The sequence below is a fragment of the Anas acuta genome, chromosome 3 (assembly GCF_963932015.1).
Source record: "Anas acuta chromosome 3, bAnaAcu1.1, whole genome shotgun sequence".
Lineage (NCBI taxonomy): Eukaryota > Metazoa > Chordata > Aves > Anseriformes > Anatidae > Anas > Anas acuta.
In genome coordinates, this window is record NC_088981.1 from 76,769,943 (window position 1) to 76,793,966 (window position 24,024).

The 24,024-nt window shown below is 37.3% G+C and overlaps 1 protein-coding gene and 1 long non-coding RNA gene across 2 annotated transcripts in view; one reads left to right on the forward strand and one right to left on the reverse strand.

Moving 5' to 3' along the window:
• LOC137853051 (uncharacterized) overlaps positions 1 to 12,901 on the reverse strand; it is a 42,430-nt gene extending 29,529 nt beyond the window's left edge. Inside the window, exons 1-2 of the long non-coding RNA XR_011094194.1 lie at positions 12,309 to 12,901; positions 11,334 to 11,377 (exon numbers count right to left, since the gene is read on the reverse strand). This is a non-coding gene — a long non-coding RNA (uncharacterized lncRNA). The remainder of the gene's footprint in view (positions 1 to 11,333; positions 11,378 to 12,308) is intronic.
• A 1,652-nt stretch (positions 12,902 to 14,553) lies between these two features.
• The window catches only part of MMS22L (MMS22 like, DNA repair protein), a 94,986-nt gene continuing 85,515 nt past the window's right edge, over positions 14,554 to 24,024 (forward strand). The window contains exons 1-4 of the mRNA XM_068677875.1: positions 14,554 to 14,702; positions 15,850 to 16,042; positions 18,249 to 18,374; positions 21,233 to 21,285. Of these exons, the coding sequence (XP_068533976.1) occupies positions 15,852 to 16,042; positions 18,249 to 18,374; positions 21,233 to 21,285 (370 nt within the window). The 5' untranslated portion in view covers positions 14,554 to 14,702; positions 15,850 to 15,851. The remainder of the gene's footprint in view (positions 14,703 to 15,849; positions 16,043 to 18,248; positions 18,375 to 21,232; positions 21,286 to 24,024) is intronic.

The following is a 24,024-nucleotide window of genomic DNA, read 5'->3' on the forward strand; positions in this document are numbered from 1 at the left end:
TACCAACTGTCAACTTTATACTATTTATCTCTTTGTGTTGCTAGACATACTTGTTTTATTTTCCTAGACTGAGAAAATTGATTACACAGAGATAACATGAAATGACATCATTTTAACCAAAAATTCTAAAGATTTCTAAAGCATTAAGAACTAAAAGTGATGCTTTTAAAAGGCACAAAAATATCTAATTAGCAATAATTTCTGAAGTTTTTGCCATGGATGATCAAGTAGTGAGGGAAAGGGGTGGATTATTTGAAACAAGGGAAGTGTTAATAATCCATCATAAAACAATTGTTTGAGAAAAGGGTAAAACAGTAAATACTATAGTCCATACAAGAATAAAGAAAAGAAGAATGGAGAAGAATGAGGAAATAATTCAGAGTATGCAGTGGAGTTTTTTAGGGTAAGAGGAGAGAGAATAATCTGTAATAGCTTTCCGTTGGAAGCTGTTACTCCTAGAAGCCTGGCACCTGACCTGATTCTTCAGGATATGGATCAGATTTCTATGAATAAGAAATAATGAGTATATTTAAATGAGTTTAAATGGAAGAAACACCATGTCTTCACTAAGACACCAGGCTTACCAGCATTTTGTAGACTCCTAGAGAACAGAAAGCTCCTTGGACCAAAGACTACTGATCCTTTTCACATGGTTTCCAAAAAAAAATCAGTACTGTAACACTACAGGTGTCTCTGCATTGCTCAGCTCCTCTTGATCACTCCCAGTAACCAATTCAATCTGAGTTCAATGCACAGGAAAAGGTCTCATAGATATGACATTCCTACAGACTTTGTAAAAACAGGCAGCTGGGTACGTGTCTGCTAGTTAAAAGACAATGAAGTGAACACAGCCTTTACTTAGCAGTGCCTCTCTTTCAAAGTGATTCTCTCTTGTTTAATAAACAGTGAGTTTATACTGCAGTCTGACTATTATTCAGTTAAAACTACAATTCACAAATATAAACCCATATGATATCAGGGTGCTTTTAGCCTTACAGAACCATTTCTTAAACCAAAAATCTCTTATTCAAGGTATACAAATAGACCAGTACACCAGTTCTTCCCTCTGAAGTGCAATCAGCCCCTCTCTCTGATCCTGCCCTGCCCTACAGATTTGGCATTCGTGGCTCAGCACCAACAGGCCCAGCACCCACCCGCCCCCTTCTCCAGTCATTCCCCTCAAACTACAACCTGATCACTAAAAACAGCTACAGGAAAACTGAGATATGGCCACACCTGGAAACTTATGTAGACCTTAGTACTGCCCATCTGCACTGGCAGTATCCTAAGCACCTCTCCCAAAACATTTCAGACACTTCCAAAGAGGAAGCCTTTGTTGTAGTACCACTTTTTTTTTTTTTTTTTTTTTTTTTTTTTTTTTTTTTTTATCTCCAGCTATTAAAGAGAAGAAAAGAAGAAAACAGTCATACTAAATTTAAGTGTTTATGGAATTTAGGATCATCATAATATGTTTGTCCTGAATATAAGGCACATGCACATTTAGGCAGCTATGAGAGCACTGATTCCCTGGGTTATATTCTGGGATTTAGGCAGCAAACTTCCACAAGTTTTATTCACCATGACAAACCATCTAGTTCTCAGTGTTCTTGATGATCAAACATCATGCACATAAAAGATGTCCAAAAGATGGTAAGAAGTATTTTAACTATTTTCTACTCTTGCTAGCATTCTGCCAAAATGTGCTGCAGATATCTACAGTACGATGTATAAGGAAATGTGCATTTTGTTACTATGCCACACTGTCATTCTTTGTATTTGGAAGTTAGTTATCTATCCTTCGGATCAGCTGATTGGTATAACACAGACAGTTGCCTTCAGAGCATTTGAATGGGATCAGATCAGAAGTCCAATAAGTTCAACATCCTGCCAGTGACACCATCTCTGACAGCAGTCAGGAGAGAATACCAAAGGGAAAATAACAAAAATAAAATAAGCATAAAATAATTATTTCCCTTGCATGTTCTAGCAGCAGTTGGTATTCTGTGTTGTGTAAGCCTAAAACTGTGTTCATCTCCTGGAGTTTATGTTATCTTCATAATATTTGTCATCAGAGGTTTACACTGCTGGTGACTCATATAGGGTCTAGAAAGGAAGCAGTTCTACACCTCTCCTTACATAACTGACCTCTCTGTACTATCTAAGGGGAGGAACAGATGAGCAGATGCACCAAAACATGTTCATGTACAACATCCTGTTAAGATGTTGAGCATGTGTTTTAAGACGTAAGGTATGTTTTACATTTATCTCCATTTACACTATCTCCATTTACCAGATCTCTCTGGAAGGCATCACACAATCCTGAGCATAGGTTGAAAGCAGCAGCTGGAGAACACTGCTGTTAAGAAAAGATGGATCATACTGCTTCTGTTATTACTGCCACTTGAAGCAGAATTTAACTGGAAGAATCTCTTACCAACTGCTACATCATACTAAGTCTTGCAAGACAAGTTTACTTTATTAACGACATTTACATCTGAGCTGCAATAAAAGCAAGTTCATAAACACTGTTGAAACTACTGAATTAGAAGACTACATTGCCTTATCAACTAATATTTTGAGAAGCATCTTTTGAAATGTGAGTTTCCAAAGTCTACTATCCAAAAAAGTATGACAAGGGATTGCTGTTATGTCTGCAGCAGAGTGCTCACAAGATATCCCACAATCTTGATTGGATCAAGATACTTCCTGAACCAGAAGTAGTGAGCACTGCTGTGTCAGCGCACAGCTGTGACCAATTTAACTGGTGTGTTAACATGTATGATGTATTGGCTTGGACATAATAATATGGTAATTCAGTGGCATTATTTTTGAGACCCTAGCTAGTGTCATTGCACTTCAAATATGACATAATCAGTTTAATTAACCCTCATTCTAGGGTCAGAAAAAATCTTGTGTGTTATCATACTGTTTACTCATAATGGATAGGTGGCTTTTGTGTGTCCATGATCATCTGGTACATCTAGCTGATTTCAGTGCTATTAATGGCTTTAAGAAGTATTATGATATGGTATTGATTTCAAAAAGGCTATATCACTGTGCTAATTTACAAGAGATTCAATTACTAAAGATGACTGGCAATGTTTATTGAAAAATGTGCCCTCCCTTCTTGTGAATGTATGACTAAAGTAAATACTAAAAATCAAGATCAAAATATTCAAGAGAAATCAGAAATGTGATTTCTAAAACTTTAGAAATAAGAAACAATTTCCAGAGAATAAAAGTTCAGAAAACTACTTAGCTGTGAAGTATCTCAAAATGCGTATTCAGAACTTGAAGATAGAATTAAAAAAAAAAAAAAAAAAAGAGCTCTTTTGTTTGTTTGTTTGTTTTTAAATGGCTGAATATGTTGTATCTTCACTACAAGTTCTGCAAGACATTCTGTTCTTCTTAGGAGTTCAATTTTTGTAATCCATCTGATTTACTGAGCAATGTGGAGGTGTTCTCCATTGGTAAATACCATAGAGGTTGGATGGCAGTTTAGCAATAACACTTACTCTCTTTACCAAGTCTCTTGAGAAGTTTTCTGCTTGCTTTTTTTTTGGTTATTTCTGTATGTTTTGTGGTATCATACCTTCTATTAAAAAAAAAAGAAAAAAAAAGGATTCAATTTACATAGGTTAATACCTCCTCCAGGTGAAGTCTAATCAATTTGCATCACTTCAACCAACAATACTGTCACTGGCAGCCATTATGCTTAGAACAAAAAGGAGCTCTTTTCCTTCTGGTATTGTAGGGAGAATCTACTTTCAAATCTCAAATATCTGATTATCCAAACAGCTGCTCCAATGAGCAGCTGTCCAGCACACTGGAAAAAAAAAAAACTATTAATTTTTGTCAATTATTTAAATGATCAGATCTTCAGGTTTGTTTTTGCTTGTTTGTTTATTTGTTTTTTACAACCATATTTCCTCATGTAACATGACAAGAACAACAGAAGAGTTTTTCGTTTCAAAGTGTAAGGGTGATGTCTATATATGATCAGAGTTGTGAGGGCTGTTTACTGTTTTTTTCCTGAAAGGAACAGAGAGAATTCCCCATTGTAATGGCCCATTCCCCATTACATCTGTAATGGGGCTGCCACAACCTCATGGAACATCAGCTTGTATTTGCACTCTTTGTTGAACTGAGAGAGGTTATTTTTTTAGTATTTAGTCTACTAAATATAGCCATTTATTGATAACCACGTTGGCCTGAGCAGAGAATAAATGAAAATATCTTTGGTGTGTTGTTTTACTGGTAAGGTTGACTGGTAATTAAAATACAATTTTAGCACAATTTTAAAGCTTTTATCAATTTACTTTAAATTATTAGATCTAATCTGTTATAAAATACATATGTATCATGTTCATTTTTTTTTTTTCAGAAATAGCAGTTTCTGTATTTAAGTATATATCCTGTTAAGTCTATTAGAATACACAACATGCAATTATATATGATTCATTACTCATGCCCACTAGTTAATGTGGAACACATTTTCCCGTACAGTTTTCATGATAATGTATTTTCATTTCTACAGATTAAGCTCGAAGTGAGATAGCTGTCAATTTATTCTCACTACTCTCTAATTCCATTGTTCCAAACTTAAACTTCACATGTCATACTGACAATAAGGACAGCTTAATGTTTAATGCACTTCTAAGTCATATAAGTGCACCTGGTAAACTACAGTGCAAAACTCTCATCAGGAATCCTGAGAAATCTCCAAGAAAATTATAATTCCTTGCAGCCTGTGTGTGTGTGTGTGTTTACTAAACATACTGTAGACAGAATGAAACATAAGGCACCTTCTGAAGTGGAAAATTACTCCAGTGGCAGATGGACAAGCTTTCTCTGCTTTCTTCCCAGGAAGAAATTTGCCTCTGGAGGTTTCAGATCTTGTCATCAGACACCATCATGACCTCCTATCTCAGAAAACTTTTCTCTGCAAGAATTATAGTGAAACGCATACTCATATCCAGACTATAGCATGAACATCTAGAGGTGGGATTATAACAGTAGCATTGTTTTCAGTTACCATATAGACCTACCTCTATGAAGGCTAGATACCACTTATCAGGAAGAAAACTTTTCCTTTTTAATCCATGATAGGTAACTTCAGAATAATTCCTTTTTACAGTCATGTTCAAGTTTGCTATTACCAACTCTTCAGCCAGAATGTCTTTTCCAGCCAAATTTATTTAAATGCTTGCTGTCAAAACAAAGATTACATCATTTTACAACCCTGTTTTAAAGTTTAGGTAGCCAGGGCATCTGCAAAATGAAGGTTAAGCTCATTTACTTTGGCAAAGGCTTTGTGAGCAACTAATGAAAAGTGGTATCTATATATAGTTGTTTTAATAATGTACTGGCTAATGGCTTATCTTCCGAAAATCCATATTGATTTTCATTCACATTTTTTAAAATATTTATTTTCGTTGGTTCCTATTAGGCTTATCCTTTAGATAAAAAGGACTTCCTTTCTCCACCATTCACTTTTCTCTGGGAAACAAACAAACAAATAAACAAACAAAAGACAGTAGGAAACAATTTTATAAGCACATTCTTAGTATAGTTGGCTAAAAAGTAGTTCTATGACACAGTTTGTATAATGTCATCCCACATGCTGATATAAATATGATGGCTGATGAAATACAAATGGATGAAGGGATGAAGCAAAGCTTTGGCACTATATGATTGTATTGTTACCAAGTTCTAAAAACCAGAGCAATGGGAAATCATAACGTTGCCCAAAAGATGAACAGGGCAATGATGATCTAAAAGAAATGACAAATAAAATAAAACTAAGGAATTCAATTGAAATCTGATGACCTCAATACAGAACTCATTGTAAGAAAGTATTTTTACAAATTTCCCTTTCAACTGTAGATATACAATACCGTTATAAAAAGACGTTTTGTGTAAAAGATGTTTGGTCAGGCCACATACTAAATGACCTCTTCAACAGATTGTTCCTGTTCCATTTTAAAAATCAGCTCTTTCTCTACCTCTTTTCAGGAAATCTCACTAGACAGATGCTCAACAGAACTTCATTTCACTGACAGTTGGAAACATTTGTTAATTTCCACACTTCTTCATACCAACCTGTTTTTAGACATTTGCTCAAGTCTTGTACCAGTTCCCTAGAGTATCTAGAAGCCTTCTGGAGGCTTCAAATCATATGAAATGAGCATAAGATGCCACTAGCATGCTTTAATGACAAACTAAGAGAGAGAACCTGCATTAAAATTCATATTGTCCACAGAGATATATCAACAAACATACAGTACACCAAGATGCAGATGGCTAGAAATCCATCCTCCAACATCTAGAACATATGTATCTCTACGTCTCTAAAGCACTGATTCCTCCACAACTGTGGATCATCTTCTCTACCACACTCTTTGAACAAACTCCTCCTTGTCGATGTTGCCTGGTCCCGATAGTCCCCTCCCAGCCTGACCTTGATTCTAAAGCCTGCACACATTTATCTTTGAGAGCTCATGGTTCTAAGAGTCCTCGTTATTTCAGTGACATTTCCGTATCTGTCCATATCTATCTTCATGGACCCCTCTGCCAGCCAGCTCACCAGAAGGCTGCATTGCCTTTCAACATCCTGACCCCTCTTTGCACCATGATGCTCCCACCCTACTTTATGATCTCTCCTTTCTACGGAGAATTTTTGCTCCACCACAGCCACTCTCAGCCAAAGCTGTTTCCTCTGGAAAATAAATGAATAAACAAACTAATAATAATAACAATAAATACCAACCCTCAGTCTGCATTTGGACTGATACAATCTTTCAGCCATACCTACAGAGTATGTCTTGTAGGAACCAATTAATGTACCCAAGAGACGAAAAGCTTCCAGCATAAATGTTATTGGGCCTAGTATCCTTTTGATGAAGGAGTATTACATAGGAGAAGCACAGATAATAAACAGAGAGCACTGAATTCTCTGAAATATTTTGAGGATAAGTTTTGCTTTGCTTGTATTCAGTCTCTTTCTTCCTTAGTTTCCTACTGCACCAACCTGACAATTTCCCAGGATCCAGATGGAATTTAATTGCAAATAAGTTGCTAGAAGTTCAAAAGTCTGTCTGCATTACTAGGAATCAAGAGTAGCAGTTTAAATAACCATGCAGTGTGCATTATTTGTATTACTACTGTTGCGATTATTTGTTGTATTAAGACAGAACTTAAGATTCCTTTTGATTTTTTCTACAAGCACAGGAAAAAACACGTTTTCACTAGAGACCTTACAATCTGAACATAGAGATACAAGAAATGGGATACTATGTGAAAATAATGAAAAAAGAAAGTCTGACAAGAAGAGATTTCAAGGGCATCAGCAGCCTAACTGTTGCCAACTCGTAACAACATAACAAAAGAGAGTTTTAAGGAGGGATGCTTTGGGAATAGTAAAAGCCTCCTGAGCTTCAAACAAAGCATGGGGAAAAGTTTGAAAGAATGGTTGAAAATTTAGCAAGTGAACAATGGAAGCTGGATCAATCTTTTTTAATGAGGAATATGAAATAATTCCTAGCATGAGAGCAAGTTGCAGAGAACACTGAAAGAGAACACTGTACATGGAGAGTACAGAAAATATGAGCAGATGACAAGACAGAAGAGAAGCTGTTTTGAAGCAGCAAGATGTTTTTGTGCAGTATTAAGTATCCTTACTATTTTTTTTTCTGACCTACTATGAATGTAGATAAGAACTGTAATATTTTATGGATTTACATTTTATAGAAGATTGAATATGTGAATTCATACAGCACATTTACGCTATTTCTAGTTTAACTTTGCAAAAAAAGCCCAAACTGAGATTATAGTATGAATATTTATCACTATTGTACTTTATAAAACCTATACATAGGTTGGTATTCTTCATATTGTGTAAATTATATGGAATTTTGCAGAATGGAATGCATATGATCCACTTGTGCAATATTTCCTGGAAGACACTGGTAAACATAAATGCCTTTGAGATGTCTATCAGATATTCTGATTACTGTCATTCTATTTACTTATACCTTTCAATGGAGAAACAAATAAATTTGGAATTCAAAATATTATCAATAACTCACTTTCTATCCACCCTGAATATTTGTTTCTTTTGCTTAGCCTTATTCTTTGCCACCCAAGTTAAGATGATGACTCAAAAGGAAGACACTCTGACATATGTATCCATTATTCCTTCTACAATGTATTACTCCACTGATTTTCATGGGAATTATGCATGTGAAAGGACTGCATTATTAGGCTAGATTAGGAGAAGACATTTGGAAATACTTAAATCATCATACCACTTCAGAACCTAATATTTGTAATGGTGCTTGATTCTGGAGCAATATAAAAGCAGAAAATAGCACTCCTGTAAGTATATTGTGTGTTGATTTTCCTCATCTTTTTATTACATATATTACTAAGAATTGCACTGCATTATAAATAGTTTCTTGGCTTTTTGATATTACAACAAGTACAGAAATATGAATCAGATCACTCCAAAAAACCTTGCAATATTCCTAAGCACTGGAATTAAGAGGACAGTAAAAGTGTAACATTCTAAACATATGAATTAGATACCTGTGCATTCACATAAAGGCCCTTAGACTTTTCTTTGATAGCCACTATGTCTTCATGATCAGTATACATTAGCGCTGATCCCCTGTAAATATCACAAGTCATCTCTAATTTTTCAGCCATGTCTCTTCCATTGTGGCTTCAGAAGTGATGTTCTGCCATTCCACAGAAACTCAAGCATGCATGAACTGTCTTCCTCTGACCTAGGAATGATAGTGGGCCCTTCCTTACTCAGGATTAAAAATGAATTGACCTTCATTTCACTATAACAGCCTGGGTAAACCACAGTTTGCTCTTTCATACATACACAACTCAGATGTAAAACAAGTTTGTTTTACAGCTAGTTGGAATGTGCTAATTTCTAGCCTTTTTTTTTTTTTTTTTTTTTTAATCTAAAGCATACCACTCATTTTTGCTGCACTACCTTAATTCCTAGTTGTCACGAATGTCCTTGCTACTTCCATAAGTAGTTTTCTCACTTGATACTCTTATTGTTTCAAACTGGGATTGTCCAATCCAACTGGGAATATGTGGAAAAATTCATATTTTAACTAACCTACCAAGATGTTTTACAGCAGGCACAGGGCACAGTCTAAAATTTTGACACTTCAGTAATGCTTCTGCACTCTGAAACAATCCACTGAGGATTTTAAGCTTTAAGTATGATGGCCCACATCTGGACATGATTAATCGGGTCAAAGCCAGGTACTCACCATGAGAGTTAAGGCTATTGGATAATTTATCCCTAAAGGATACTCATTGGAGCATAAAACTGTGAACTAAAAACTTGTTCAAACAAATCTTTTCATATTGTTCTAGATTGTATCTTGGATTAACAAATATCATTACACCTGTAACATGAAAGTCATATTGTTAAGCCTTCCTTAAAAATAAAAATAGAATATTACCTTTATTTAAATGAAAATGTAGAATTTCAGTTGTAATATCATGCCTGAATCTGGAGAAGTGCATTTCAGATGAGAGCAACAAGAAATAGTGATCTGACATAAAAGAGAAAACTAACCTTTTCTTTCAATAAGGAAGAAAAGAACAATTTGGGATTTATTAAGAGAATAAAACAATGAGAATATGATTAAGGATCTCAAATATGCGTAAGTCTGCTGCAAAGAGTAAAATAAATTCTCTGTAAAAACAGTGCAAAAACTAGCAGGTGCAAGTAACTTTTAGCAAGTAAAGTTTCATATCAGAAATCAGGAAAAACTTTCTAATGGCAAGGCAAGTGAAACACTGGAACAGATTATTTAGGTAACTAACCATAAAAAATCTTTAAGGAGAAAGTCAGCAAGCATCCATTAAGAAAGATAAATTTTATTGATCCTGGCTTTGAAGGAAGAGTCAGGGGGTGGGCATGACACATGTTTGGAGTCCTTTTCAGCTGTATGATACCAATACCACACATCAGTGTAATTAGATGTGGGACCTTGACTTGGAATGAAAGTCATATTCTGCAAATGACTCAGTCAACTTCTTAATGAAGACAATCACTTGGATTCTGATGCAATAATTTAGTTATGGATCACCTAGCTACATTGATCTAGTCTGCAACTTCTTTATTCAACAATTCAACAATAATTACTTCCAGGACTGGACTATGCATAAACATAACATCTAATCTAACATCTAACACCATACAGCACTTTGCTTGCCAAAAGCTGTGACTTATTAACTGGTTCCATGGCCTTAGAGCTGGCCAATATTAGCAACAGCTGCTAATAACATGGAATTCCAGATGTAGTCTTTGATGGAAATTTTCAAAATTAATTAGCTTCAGATTGTTTTCCCTCAAAATTCTAGATATACCCAAAATTCTTAACCCTGTATCTGTACCTTACCATTGAGTATTGAGTGGGATTTTTTTTTGGGGGGGGGTGGGGTGGTTTTGTTGTTTGGTTTCATTCGGTTGTATGTTTTTGTTTTTAAGTCTAAAAATTTTAATGGTAGATCATCTTTAATCACTAGAATAATAATCCCGTAAACACTGCATGAGAATATGTTTACTTCAGAGCAGTACACAAAATAATTAAATTACCTCTACTCAGCCTACTTTATTTCCAATAAAATTTATGGTTGTTCTATTGTGAGAGCTCAGGATAAATGTAAGGCTGCCAGTCTGACAAGCCACTAAGTATGAAAAAGTAACACTCTCCAACTTCATTTCAACATTCCTGAGTTGTTTCATTCTACAGTAAGCAGCATATATAAGTAGGGAAATTGCAAAACTGTGCAAATTTCTTACATTTCAATCATCTGATTTAACACCATGCGAATGATACAAGGAAGAAAAAAAAAAAAAAAAGAACAAACTTGCATTTTAAATAATGTTTTGGATGGTGAGAACTGAACTGTTAGAAAAATAACATGTTTTGTAAAATGCATATACAGTACAGACCATGACAACCGAGAATGGCACAACAGCAATACAGTGAGCATCAGGTGTTCTCAAAGTTTCTGCACTCAACAAAGTAGCTCCTCTTCAAAGCACTGCCATTTGACAGAGGTTACAAATGTTTCTGCTTCAGATAAAACCCAAAATTTTAAAATACGTGGAGTCTCTGCTATAGACATTCTGTCTCTAATGATGTGCACATTATTGCTCTTTGCTCAACGTTTAAAAAAAAAAAAAAAGCCACAAAGCACAACTCCACCTCCATCCTCCAAATTAAAAAAGTTGCCAAAAAGAGTGAAATGAACCCCAGCCTGCCCCCTTGGGCTGCCTGCCCTGTACTCACCATCCCGGGCTGGTTTTGGAGACTTTCTTCCCCTCCCCCTGCACCTAAGCACAATGAGTGAGAATGGAGAGTAGTTTCAGCATTAAATTTGAACTTCCCTGCTTTTGTTAGCATGAGTCACCACCTTAACATTATCTCAACTGTAGACTTTTATCTGTGAATATCTAAGCCCTGTCTTGTGGAAAACTAATTACTGAGCCACTGAGAGGCTTCATAATGTCCTGCATTTAAGTCCTGAACATCATACATAATGCATAGGAAGCAGTCTCTGCACTCTGATTACAGAACACTGTCATTAAGAGAGCAAATTAAAGATGTGAATAATTCACTGGCTGAGCTTATTGTCAGTGCTGCATTGTGAAATTAGAATTTCTAATAAGTACTGCAATTTTTTTAACCCAATTAACACAGAGAACATCTTGAGTCTGATTAGTACAATAAAAATTATTACCTTATTCTTTTGCTTCACAACAGCCAAATTAAATACTGTACTTAATTATGCAGCATTCATCGCTTCTGTGCTAGAAATAATAAAAATAAAAAAAAATCTCACTATCACTTTAATAAGACTTCCAATATTGAGAATGCAATGAAAAAATAGAGCATTAAGAATCTCTAAGCATAATTTCATGTTGCAAAGTTAGTGCCTTTTCTTTAAGACTTTGCAAATCGGTTTTAATATCAGCAGTCGACCATGATGTCACTGCTGAGGTCTTCTTTGGAAACAAAAACGTATTCAAAAAAAACCTACAAAATGACCCTTCGGAACAAGCTCTGAATATATATTGTGAATTAACTTTCTCTGGGCTGATGTGAAGACAAGAAAAAAAAACCAACCTTGTACCACTTACTGACTTGAAACCGAATACACAAATATACAAACATACCAATATATAAACATCTATATATACGTTGTTTCAAAAAAGATGCTTAAAATATATGATGAAAAAGCAGGAGCTGGATCAGCTCTCTTACCTCAGCTCCCTCTTGGCACGGGATAGATAACATCCTTTCATCCTAGAAAGGAGGAAAGTCCAATTCAACATCCAGCATGTTGATTTTCTCCCACACGGTGCCTGCTGCCATGTTAAATAAAGAGAATCATCACTGAGGATGCAGCTTTTGTCTCCAAATATTTTTATGCTGCCTTTTAGTGTCAAGGAGCCCAGGAACCTTAGCACATCTGGCAGTAGACACCACTGACTGCAGCTGCTGCAATGGTCTTTTCCTCAGCCCTATTTCAATTCCAGCTCCTTTTTCATCCTGGGGAAGTTTAATCACCGAGCATGAGTGGAAAAGAAAAAAAAAAAAAGGAAAGAAAGAAAAGAAAAGGTGGCATTGCAATCATGAGCTTTCTTGTTGTTTTATTTTTTCCTAGAGACAGGGACTGCAGCAAACACCTTGCATCTTTGTCTAGTTCTTTTAGCATGTGCGTGCAAGAGAGAAAAAAAAAAAAAATCCCTGAAAATTATTCAGGCACAATGCAATAGACATAAGGGGAGACAAAAAGACAGAGAGAGAAGGAGAGAAAGAGGGAGAAAGAGAATGAGGGAGAGAGAGAGAAGGAGAGGGAGAGAGAGGAAATAGAAAGACTAAGAGAGGGAGAGGGGGCTGTCAGTGCAGATAAATCTGCATATGGAAATCAGGGTTATCCAGGGTACAGTTTTATTTAACCATGATGTACTGTTTTTTTAATTAGACAGGAATTTAGAGAAGGAAATGAGGGATTCTTGCATACACAAGAGCAAACGAAGCATTTTTAATCACAAGAGAGTTTTTGCAGTGAGCTGTAGCAGCAATGGCAAAACTTTTTATAGTAACTTTCTTGTTAGGAACAAAAGTTTCAGGCACCGCTGCTGATTTACACACACAAGCAAAACTTGAAATGCATTCTGAAATGAAATCAAATCAGGACACCCAAAATAATGCAATAAATGTTGAAAAGAACCAGAAGCCACCAAGTACACAGGATCTATTTTAACCTAGGTCATGCTAGGCTGTAAAGGCTTTAAGACCTTCTCCTTGGCCCCTACACTTGTGGTTACTGACACAGCCAATGAAGACTTTGGTAAATGAGAACAGCAAAGCCCAGCTTGGGTTTCAAATGCAATAAACACTTCCCATGCTCGATGAAAATTGCTCGTTTAGAGCCAGGAGCACTGCCTGACCATGCAGGGAGGATGGATAAGGGTTTGTCAGGCATCAGAAATGACTAGGACCACTTGCTGGGGAAGGATGGGAATGAATGAGGTGAGGTGGCAGAGAAAAAAAAGAGGAGGAAAATGAGGTTTTAGGATAGAAATTTGACAGCTAGACTAAGAGGAATCAGAAAAAGCAGACTGTTGACATACCAGAAGATTTAGAAGTGGCAGAGTGATTGGGGGATTTACTAGAAGGCAGTTGGCTGAGACGAGATGTGGCCAGAAACAACCGCCCCATGCCAGCAAACACAGTGGACTTGGGGTCACCAAGGGGAAGGGACCAACAGCTAGAGGAGAGGACAAGTAGCTGGCACGAAGCCCCCACTGAATTAAAGAAGCGAGCCTGTAAGGAGCCCACCAGGCACTAACACAGCTTTTCAGTATTTAAAGGGGACTTATAAAAAAGATGGAGAGAGACTCTTCGCTCAACTAGTTAATTAGACAAGGGAGAAGTGTTTTAAACTAAAAGATGGCAGATTTAGATTAGATATAAGGAGGAAATTATTCAGTCAGAGAGTGGTGAGGCCCTGGCACAGGCTGCCCAGAGAAGCTGTGGATGCCCCATCCCTGGAGGTGCTCAAGGCCAGGCTGGATGGGGCTTTGGGCAGCCTGGTCTGGTGGGAGGTGTCCCTGCCCATGGCAGGGGGGGTGGAACTGGGTGGGCTTTAAGGTCCCTTCCAACCCATTCTGTAATTATGTGAGCACGGCCCCGCGAGGAGCCCGCTGGGGGCACGGGCACCAACGGGAAGCATCTGGGGCTGGGGCAGTCTGGAGCGGGCACCGGCGCCAGCCACGGGCTGCGGGGCGCCCCGACCCGCCGTGGCTGAAGCCAGGCAGGCGGAGGCGGGGAGCAGCGAAGGGAGGGAAGGGGAGGAGGAGGCGGAGGAAGAGGAGGAGCAGCCGGCGGCCAATGGGCGCCGCGGCGCCTGCGCAGCGCTGGCCCGGCGGAGCCGCGCGGGCCGTACGGAAAAGCGCCCGGGAGCCCTTGGGGGTGGCGGCGCCCTCAGGTACCGAGCGGCCCGGCCCGGCCCGGCCTCGCCTCTTGCCCCACTGCTGCGGGCTCGCAGCCGTCGCGGCGCCCAGGGTCGGCCCGGAGGGGAGGCGGCGGGAGGGGAGCGGGGCTGTGAGCCGTGACCGCGAAGGGCCGCGTCTGGCTCCGTGTGCCGCGGTACGGTGCTTGCTGCCGGTGCTTTGGGAACCTGCGGCAGCGGTGGGGCCGTCCCGTTGCCTACGTGTTTCTGCAGGAGGGGGGAGGAAAGGGGGGCAGGAACTCAGCTGTTAGTTAGTTAGTTAGTTTGTTTGTTTTAAACTTGAGGCTCTTCCTAGTCCAGCTTCTGCATTACCGTCCTCTGGCTGCAAGTGTGAGTTCGCCTATGCGAGAGCGGTACAAAACCTGCCAACTATGCGATTAAAGGCTTAAGCTGTTTTAAAAACCATTAGCTTAGACTTAATAATCCTAGTTATGTTGCCTTCTTATCATTGTAGAACTTAGTGCTACCTCTTGCCAAGTGCTACCTCTTGCCAAGCTCTGCTCTTCCACTCTCTTGTGTAAGCCTGTTCACTGGTGCTGAGGGTGCAGTGTACTTCTTTTGGATGTGATCTTCCTCTTCGTTTTTGCTTCTGTGTCCCTCAGTCAGACTTCTGGGAGGTCAGAACTTCTGTAGAAACTTTCAGTGTTGGCTATGTAAAATTCAGGCATTTTCTAAGCCTTTTAACTTCAGCATTTCGAGGTTCAGTAATTATTGTGTGGTGTATATTTATTGCTTCTCAGGAGGAACTTGAACTACAACACTGCCTTAAAGACATGGACAACTGGGAGCCTGTAAGGCATGATGTGTCTTCTTGATACAGTTACTGCTCACAGAACAAAGGGTTGCTAAAGTGTTGCAAAGTGTTGCATGTCCATTCTCTTTTTGTCCATTCTCTTTTCCTTGTACTTTGTCCCTGCCGCTTCCTCTAGCCTACTGCTAGTCTGACCTCATCATAACTAGTCAATATATAGAGCTGAGCCAGAAGAAAATGAATTATCTTTTTTTTTTTTTTTTTTTTAAGGTTTAGCTTTTTGATGATGTATCTTCCTGAGCAGGTTGGGATGGGGTAGATGAAGCTGCACAAACCAGAATTACATGGCAGGGCATGGAACCAAGACTTACTTTTGTGGTGGCATCTCTTAGTTTGATGTTATGGTTAAGCTGATATTGTCCTCGCTTGAGCTAAAGGATTATGGAGAGCTGTAACAATGAGAAGTTTGTTATAAAAAATGCTGTTGTTGTTGCATTTTAATTAATTAATATTATCTGTTTGTTTTCTGGAAGAGATGGAAACAATGGACGATGATGACTTTATGGCTTCCTTCACGCCTCCGCTTCTCACTGAAAGCTTGGAGATGGCAATGGAGGTGGAGAATGAGAACTCAAAGCCTTCTTGTTTTTCCTGTGCTTTTGACAACCAAAGTGGGGGAAGAATCTTCTCTGCAGAATCTTACTTAGCAAGTGGGTCTCTTAAGAGGTATGTTGGTTTGTTTTTTTGAGTTACAGCATACTAAAAAGATACTATATTTGTTTCCACTGTACCTCTGAAATGCTGAGAGGGTTTCCAAATGAGTTTATTCTTCAGCTTATATTATCAGCTCTGAGCCTCCAAAGCATGGAGGGCAATTTTTTTGATACTCTGCTTTGAGTTCATTGTCCAGCTCCTAGTTTTGTGAGTTTATTTTAAGATACTGTTACAGACTTGATAGAGCTTTTGTGGAAAAACACTTCAAAATTGGCTTTGGCAACAGTATCTAAGAACCTTTAAATTTCTGTGGAGGCTGCAGCACTGCTTTTTCCAGTTGTATGCTCTTCTGGATACTGGCCCTTTCTCTGTTATACATGTAATAGAAACAAACTGCTTTGTCCAGCTTTCTGAGGCTTCTCGGAGTACACTTCAGAGCTTTAATACCATCTTTTTCAAAGCTTTAGCTCTGCATGCATTCTGGATTTAAGGTTCAGAAGTCGTATGTAACAAGTAAGTATTTTCTGTGAAGTTGTAAAATTTTAGTTAATACCTTTATGCTTTAGTTAATACCTTCTTTCTGTCTGTGATCCAGCTTAGCTGTCTGTGTAATTTGCTGATCCTGCAGGGGTTGTCTTGTTTTTTCTAGGAAAAAAGCACAATTTTTCTTTCCCAATTCCGTTGTACTGTTGAACCTACTTACTGTGGCTTTCTCCTGCCAAGTGTTATGTTTTATGTTATTATTTTTGTTTGTTTTACTTTCACAGGCTTTTCTGTAAAGCCGTCAAAGGGGTTTAAAAACCCTGCCTCCCCCAATCCCTACCTTATTTATCATGTCTTTATTGGATCAGAGCACTTTCATTCACATTAATGTCAAGTACAGGAGTGAGAGAATCTGTTTTTGTGGATGTATCAGCAGTGGATTCCACATTGACAAAGAATGCATTCCATGACAGAAACAATTTCATATGAAAACTCACTCAGGGACTTCTGTGTAAACAGGTTTACCAAGTTACTACCATCATGATAATTCTGTTGTGTCCTTTATTCACCTTATCTAATTGGTTTGTAAACTCCTGGAAAAGCCTGCATGTGAGGGACTCCTCTGTCTTCATTACCTAGAACAGGAGTAACTGGATTTAATTGCTAAAGGCTTCAAAACCCAGCAATATGTAGGCAGTTACCAAGTGAGCTACAGATGTTGTGGGAAACTGAGCTGATTATTCAGCAGATGCTTTTTTTGCCTTTGATTGAGGACTGAATTGGTAATAGTGCATAGTTCAAGGAAAATATGAATTTAATGTATAATATAATGAAAACCAAGTGCTTGCCCACAACGTTTTCTTTGGTTGTAAAATAGACATTTCTTGCACCTTGATGAATTCAGCTGAAGTATTTTATGAAAGTCAGTGGGAAAATTCTGAAATAGTTCTTGAAATCTTTGTCTTTATTATATGCCTTGCTGTGATTTTTTATTTTTTTTATTGCATTAGAGAAATACTTTTATATTTACAAAATTGGTATGTTAAGAAAATACTTCAGGTAAAACTTGTTTTTACACTTTATACAGATGCCTGACTTTCTTCAGTTTGAATAAAATAGTACCTCTGATTTTTTTTTTTTTTGTATTTTTTTTACTTAAGCCAGAGCAAAGGGCAGTCATGGCCTAGTGTTAGGTTAAGTTATAATAATGAAGTTGCATTCTGTGACCCTTATCAATTCAGATACCTAAAAGTGTGCTTTCTTGGTATGCTTTTGTCAGTGTATTTTATATGAAAAATTATTAAAATGGCATACTGTAAACTAGTAAATGTATGTTCTATAGTTGGTTATTAGGCCTATAGTATACATTAACAAATTCAAAACAAACTCTCAGACTGTCACCTAATGTAGTGGCCTCTTCTGTTATGGCCAGTCTGTATGTTATGCCTCAGATGGGCCCCCCTCTAAGGTAGTATCTTGTCGATTTTTCCTTTGTTTCTAAAATTTACTGTGCCCTGTGACTAGACCATATTTTTATGCCGTTGAAGCTAAAGCTTGTCATACTTTATATGCTATGTTGCTTTACAAAAAAGGCATAACAGCCTCTCTTCTGAGAGCACTCTACACCTTCCTATGCATTGCTGGTACATTTATAAAATATCAGTAATACACAAGCTAGCTGTAGGTATTCTGTTCTTTCAGTTTATTACTAAGGAATGTTGGATCTGTTTTACAGGGTTTTGCTGAGACTAGATCCTGCTCCAAATGACTACGAAGAAGATGTAGTGGACATGTTTGGTTTTCAGTGGGTTACTGAAATGGCACTAGTTGAATCCTGTGGATTTCTCTTTGGATTACTCAGGTATGATGATACTAGTGTATTTAGTGATTAATCCTCTCTGTAATTATATCAGTTTACTTTAAGGATGGAACAAACTTCAAGTTTTTGATAGTAAAATCCTAATAGACTGTGGGCCATGCAATGTGTGTACAGAGATCTTAATATCTATGTAACTCTACCGTAAGTAATGAATAAGACACAAGTGGAATTAAGGGAAGAAGTAAATCTTGCATCAGAAATCTTGTGTTGGATTTGTAATACTATGTAACTTAAGTTTCTAGACAGTGTGGAGCAAATCTTAGCCATCACCAGTTAAAACTGATAAATATAGTTATTACAGTGGTGTTGTGATCAATTCAGAAGGCTCTAGCTTCAGTGGTATATGAATAAATTGTGTTAACCTTTCCATGAATAAGACTCTGCTACACATCTAATCAAAATTGTCTTTTGAAGATCTTAAGACTTTTTGTGCAAAAGGAAGAGTGGAGGTTACAAATTAAGTATTTTAAATGCTTGATGCAGCACTTTCTTCAGTTGTTTGGATTAGGATAGCTTCAGCAATCTCTTCAGATACAGTTACTCAGTGTGATTAATTCAATACAGATGTTTAATCTGGTCAATGCAAATACACAGATCACCGATAATCTTCTTTGCTACTGATAATCCTCAGAATGTACAGCACACAAAGTGGATGGAAGAAGAGCTCTTGTATGATTGTACAAATATGTGATATATTCTACCATTCCTTTGATTGCAGTAGGTTCTTCCATCCTTTTAGAGTATGACCAAGAGTGTGATGTGAAACATTATTAGCGGGATCTGGCTATTGAAACATGAAGGCATAGATGATAGGTGTATTAAAAGCAGTATTATTTAACTCTACTCATTTGACACAAGGTTTTACTTCACGGTGGTTTAAAAAAAATAAAGATAACCAAGCAAATAGAATAACTTGGTTGAAAGAAACACTGTATCCCTTTTAGCATCCAATTTGATCTGTTAATTTTACGAATTTGCAAAGATCTTCTATCTTTCAGTTCACTTGTCCAGTCATAAAATGGAATGCTTTCATTTGTAGACCAGTTGACAACTGAAGGCAGGAAAGTTCCTTTTCCAGAGTGGAAATCATATGTGAAAAGTACAAGTTATACTGATTCTTGAGAACAAGGTAGCTGGGAACAGTTCAATTTATCAAGTACAGATAATATCTATGTTCAAATCCATGCTAATGGCAACTCAGTAATTTTTTTGCGTCCACAATATTGAAGATCATTTAACATTTTAATAAATAACTATGTAATACAGCACACCTAAAATTAAAAACAATAATTGCATAGTAAAAAGAGTTTTTATCTGTAATTTTTTGTGACTGAGGATGTGAATCAAAGTAAGAGCTATTTAACTGTGTGTGTGTATTGTAAGACAATGTATCTTTGATTACTAAACAGAAGTACCAGTTTAGCTGCAAATATTTATCTGCAAATCAAATGATTTAATGAGTAACAACTAATGAGCATTAGTCTTTGAGGTACAAATGCAAAATGAAATTAAAATGGCTTATTAAACTGATGACATCTTTGTTATGCTTGTCATGCCCCATTTGTGAGTTTACTTTACAAGCAGACTGTATTACATCTTCTGTCGATTTAGTGGAGGGCCTTTTTTTGTGCATCTCCTTTCTATGTGTTTTTTAACCTTTGGCCACCACAGCCCTCCTAAAGTCTTCTAGTTTTAGTCTTCTTTTCTTTCTATGTTCTTGAAATAACTGAAAAATTCATGCAGAAATTGAGCTTCGATTACTTCCAGCCATTTGTGTGTAGTTTGTTTGTTTTTCCAATCTTAGGTAGCTGACATGGTTTTATACAAGCAAGGAAGAGCTAAGGGAGGTAACTTTAATATGTGGTAGCCCTTTAATATGCAGGTTGGAACCTAATTCTTTGGATCCTTCTGAGTTCTTAATAGTTTCCAAAGTGTTTTTTATTTTTCCTGAGAACATTTGATCTGCATTGAATCCAAGTATCCTGCTTTTGAATCTTTCAGTTGTTGCTGCTTTGACACTGTAAGGACACTATAATACTTTGACACTGCAATAGGGCAGAGAGCTCCTTCCCCATTTTCTTTCAGTCTGTTGTATGCAGTTGTGCTTTTCATGTATTCAGTTTATTACCATGTTGTCTCTGGAGACTATGCTTGAAGACCACTTGAAAATAACAGTTGCTGCAGAATATGGCCAAGTACTTACCAATGTTACAGCTTTTCTTTATTTTTCATTTCCAGTGGCAGTTAGCAGCCTTAAAAATTGTCTTCCTCATCCTCCACCTCCTGCCCCAAAACTGAATTGAGTTTTAACTTTTTTAGAGACACTTCTTTTACTCTGTTATAATTGTTGTCTTTAACCCTTTGTGCTCAAATTAAGCAGCAGACTGCTCTGTGGAGGAAGAAGGAAAAACTGCTGGCAGAATTTCCTAGTGCTCATTCAGAGATGAACTTAGTGTATGCTGTGAGGGCTAACTTCCAGGTTTATTTTGTGATGAAATATGAAGTTATTACATCTATGAAAAGATCACTTACAATGAATGGCTTTTGGGTTTGTTTGTGTTTGTTTTTTCCTGCTATTTACCTAATTTTATATTTGTTGTTACTCTGTTTCATGTCTCAAAACCAAGAATAATCTCTATTATCATTCCTATGTATGTAGATGTGTTTGTAGGCTTCCACTATACTATTTCCCAGGTTATGTTTGTATGAGATTTTTTTCAGAAATACAAAGTAAAGAATAATCCTTACCTCTCTCTTTTATGCTTAAAACTTTACTAAAATGCATGTAAATAACTTCTACCTGTAACAAATACTGTAAACCTTTGTATCCTTTTAATTAGGCAGCAAATATACAGACTGGAAAACCTAGTAGAAATGAATTCGTCTGACTTTGGTAAGTTGAACACATTTCATTTGATGCTGGAGCAGATATCTAACTACCTTTTCATTATAGAACTATTATCCCGTTTATGTTTCAGCTCTTGATTGAGGGCTCATAGAGGGGGTGCCACAGAACAATATATAACCAGCATAAATTGCACTAAGTATATAAGTGTAGGCAACCAGGTGATGTAAGGTGGTGTGAACATAGATACCTGATGTGCCAAAGCGAAATGTTGCAAATCAGTTTGGAAATAGATCTGCTTATGTAGGTAGGTGCACAGGGCAATCCTGACCTCACTCACCTTAGTGGGGAATTTTGTATTAATTTGACTTGAGCAAAGATGTTACCCCTGAGTTACAATTTAGTAAAACTACTAACTTGTTTAATTAAAAACGGAAAATTGGATCAAAACCACACACAACTATTTTAGTTATAAAAGCAGTGGGCTGGGATTTTTTCAGTTTTATTTTGGTTTACATTTCAAGAAAAAAAAAGTTAGTTATGTTTGCATAGTTTATTTACAAACTTCTTTTGTAAATAAAGAAGTGTCGGCAGGATCGATTAAATGGGATCCCTGCAAAACACTTTGAATTAAATACTAGGGTATGAGGAGTGTTACATTTCTGAAGGACTATTGCAGCCTTGGGTATATTGTAACTTTGAAGGCTGAATTACTTAGCAAGTTGAGAATTTCAGTAATTACTCAGAAATGCACGATTTGTAGTATCTTAGTACAGATAGATTGTTAGTGTTCTAAGAGTACAAGTGAAGATTTTAACACAACATTTTTTGGCTTGACATTGTTGTGCTGTGCCATTTAAATAATTGGAATGAATTCATTATTGATTATATTCAAATAAACTGGTGAAATAAAATATTTGTGGTACTGTTAAAGTGTTTTCTAAAAGTATGGGAATACAGACACTGTTCTGTATCCAGTTCTATAATAGATCATCCATAATACTCAAATGTGATCTAACTACTTAGCAAAAGTTTGGATTCAGTGCCCTGCTGATGCTTTTTTCCCTGCTAGATAATATTTGACCTTAGTTTTTCTGGGGAAAAAAAAAAAAACAACTTTAACTTTACCTGAGTTTTTTTAACTTTATTGAACTACAAAAAATATTTTAAAATATGCTTCTATGTTCCTAATAATGTAATAAAGGGAATGCAGTGATTTTCTGGTGAATCACTGCTTTAACTCTTTCAATAGCCTCAAGCAGGGATTAATTCTTGAAGAAGGCATGTAAAACAGGCATGGAGCTGATATAAATGCTTGGTTGGCTCTGAGGTAATCCAAGGGAAATATGTAAGCGCTACGTGTTTGTATTCCTGGACTAAATCTTAGGAAGTTAAGACTGAATAAAAACAAAAGTATCCTGTTGAAGCAGGTCTGTGGACCTGATCAGAGAACTCTTTTTTGGAAATGCTTCCATGTTCTGAGGCCACATGATGTAGAATTTGCAAGACATGGTCTGAATTTTACTCTTTGCACCAAGATTTGTTTGTGACTTAGATTAAGTCACTGATGCATCTATGATTCAGGTCCCCCTTTGTACATGCAGGTTAATAATAGAGAGGTGTTGTGAGGATAAAATATATTTAAAATGATCAGACTGTGGTGATAGGGTATTGTCCTAGTTTAAAACCAAATTTAATTTTAGCTCAGTAAAACTGTGCATATGTATTTACAAAAATACCAATATCATGCATTTCAGTGAGTGCACACCAAGTGCTAGTGTGGCCATCACTAAATTTAAAGAAACTATTGATTCCCTTGAAGGCAGAGAGGCCTTCAAGAGAGATATTGATAGACTACAGAATTGTACAACCATAACAACCATGTAAAATTTAACAAGAGTAAATGCCAGATTCTGCACGTGAGATGGTGCAAACCTGCCTTCATACATAGAATGGGGAGCAAGTGGCTGGAGTGCGGCCCTGGGGGTTTTGGGTTAATGGAAAGCTCAATAAAAGTCAACAATGTGACAATACCAAAGACAGCAATATATTGTGGGGTGTGTTAAGCACAGTGTAGTTAACTAATCTAAAGAAGTGATTACCTCGCTATACTTCCTGTGGCTTTGGTTCAAGTACTGTGTGTGGTTTAGGGCTCCACAAAATAAGATTTACACAAAAATTTGAGAATGTGTTCAAAGGAAGACAGCAAAAATGGTGAAAGGACAAGTCCTATAGGACATGATTTGTGGCAGCAGCTGAGGATACTTGGCTCGTTCAGCTTAGAAAATAGGAAACTGAGGGGGTAACCTAATAGCTTCCTCTAAAGAAAAAAGGTGGACAGCAAACAGGGAAGAGCTGATCTCTTTTCTCTGGTGACTGAATGTGAGGGAAAGGCTTAGAGCTGCATCAGTGGATGTTCTGACGGGCATGAGGAAAAAATCTTCACTGAGAAAGTGGTCAGGTACTGGCACAGGCTCTACCTGGAAGTGGTCACGGCCTTGTGTTCAAGGAGCATTTGTACAGTGTTCTGAGATATGGTTTAACTTTTGGGTTGCCCTATCTCAGGAGTTGGTCTGTGATCCTTGTGGGTCCCTTCCAATGCAGAATATTTGAATCATAGAATCATTAAGGTTGGAAAAGACTTTCAAAATCATCTGGTCCAACCATCCCAATACCACCAATATCACCCACTAAACCATGTTTCTAAGCATCACATCCAACTTTTCCTTAAACACCCCCAGGGGCGGTGGCTCCATCCTCTCTCTGGGCAACCTGTTCCAATGCATG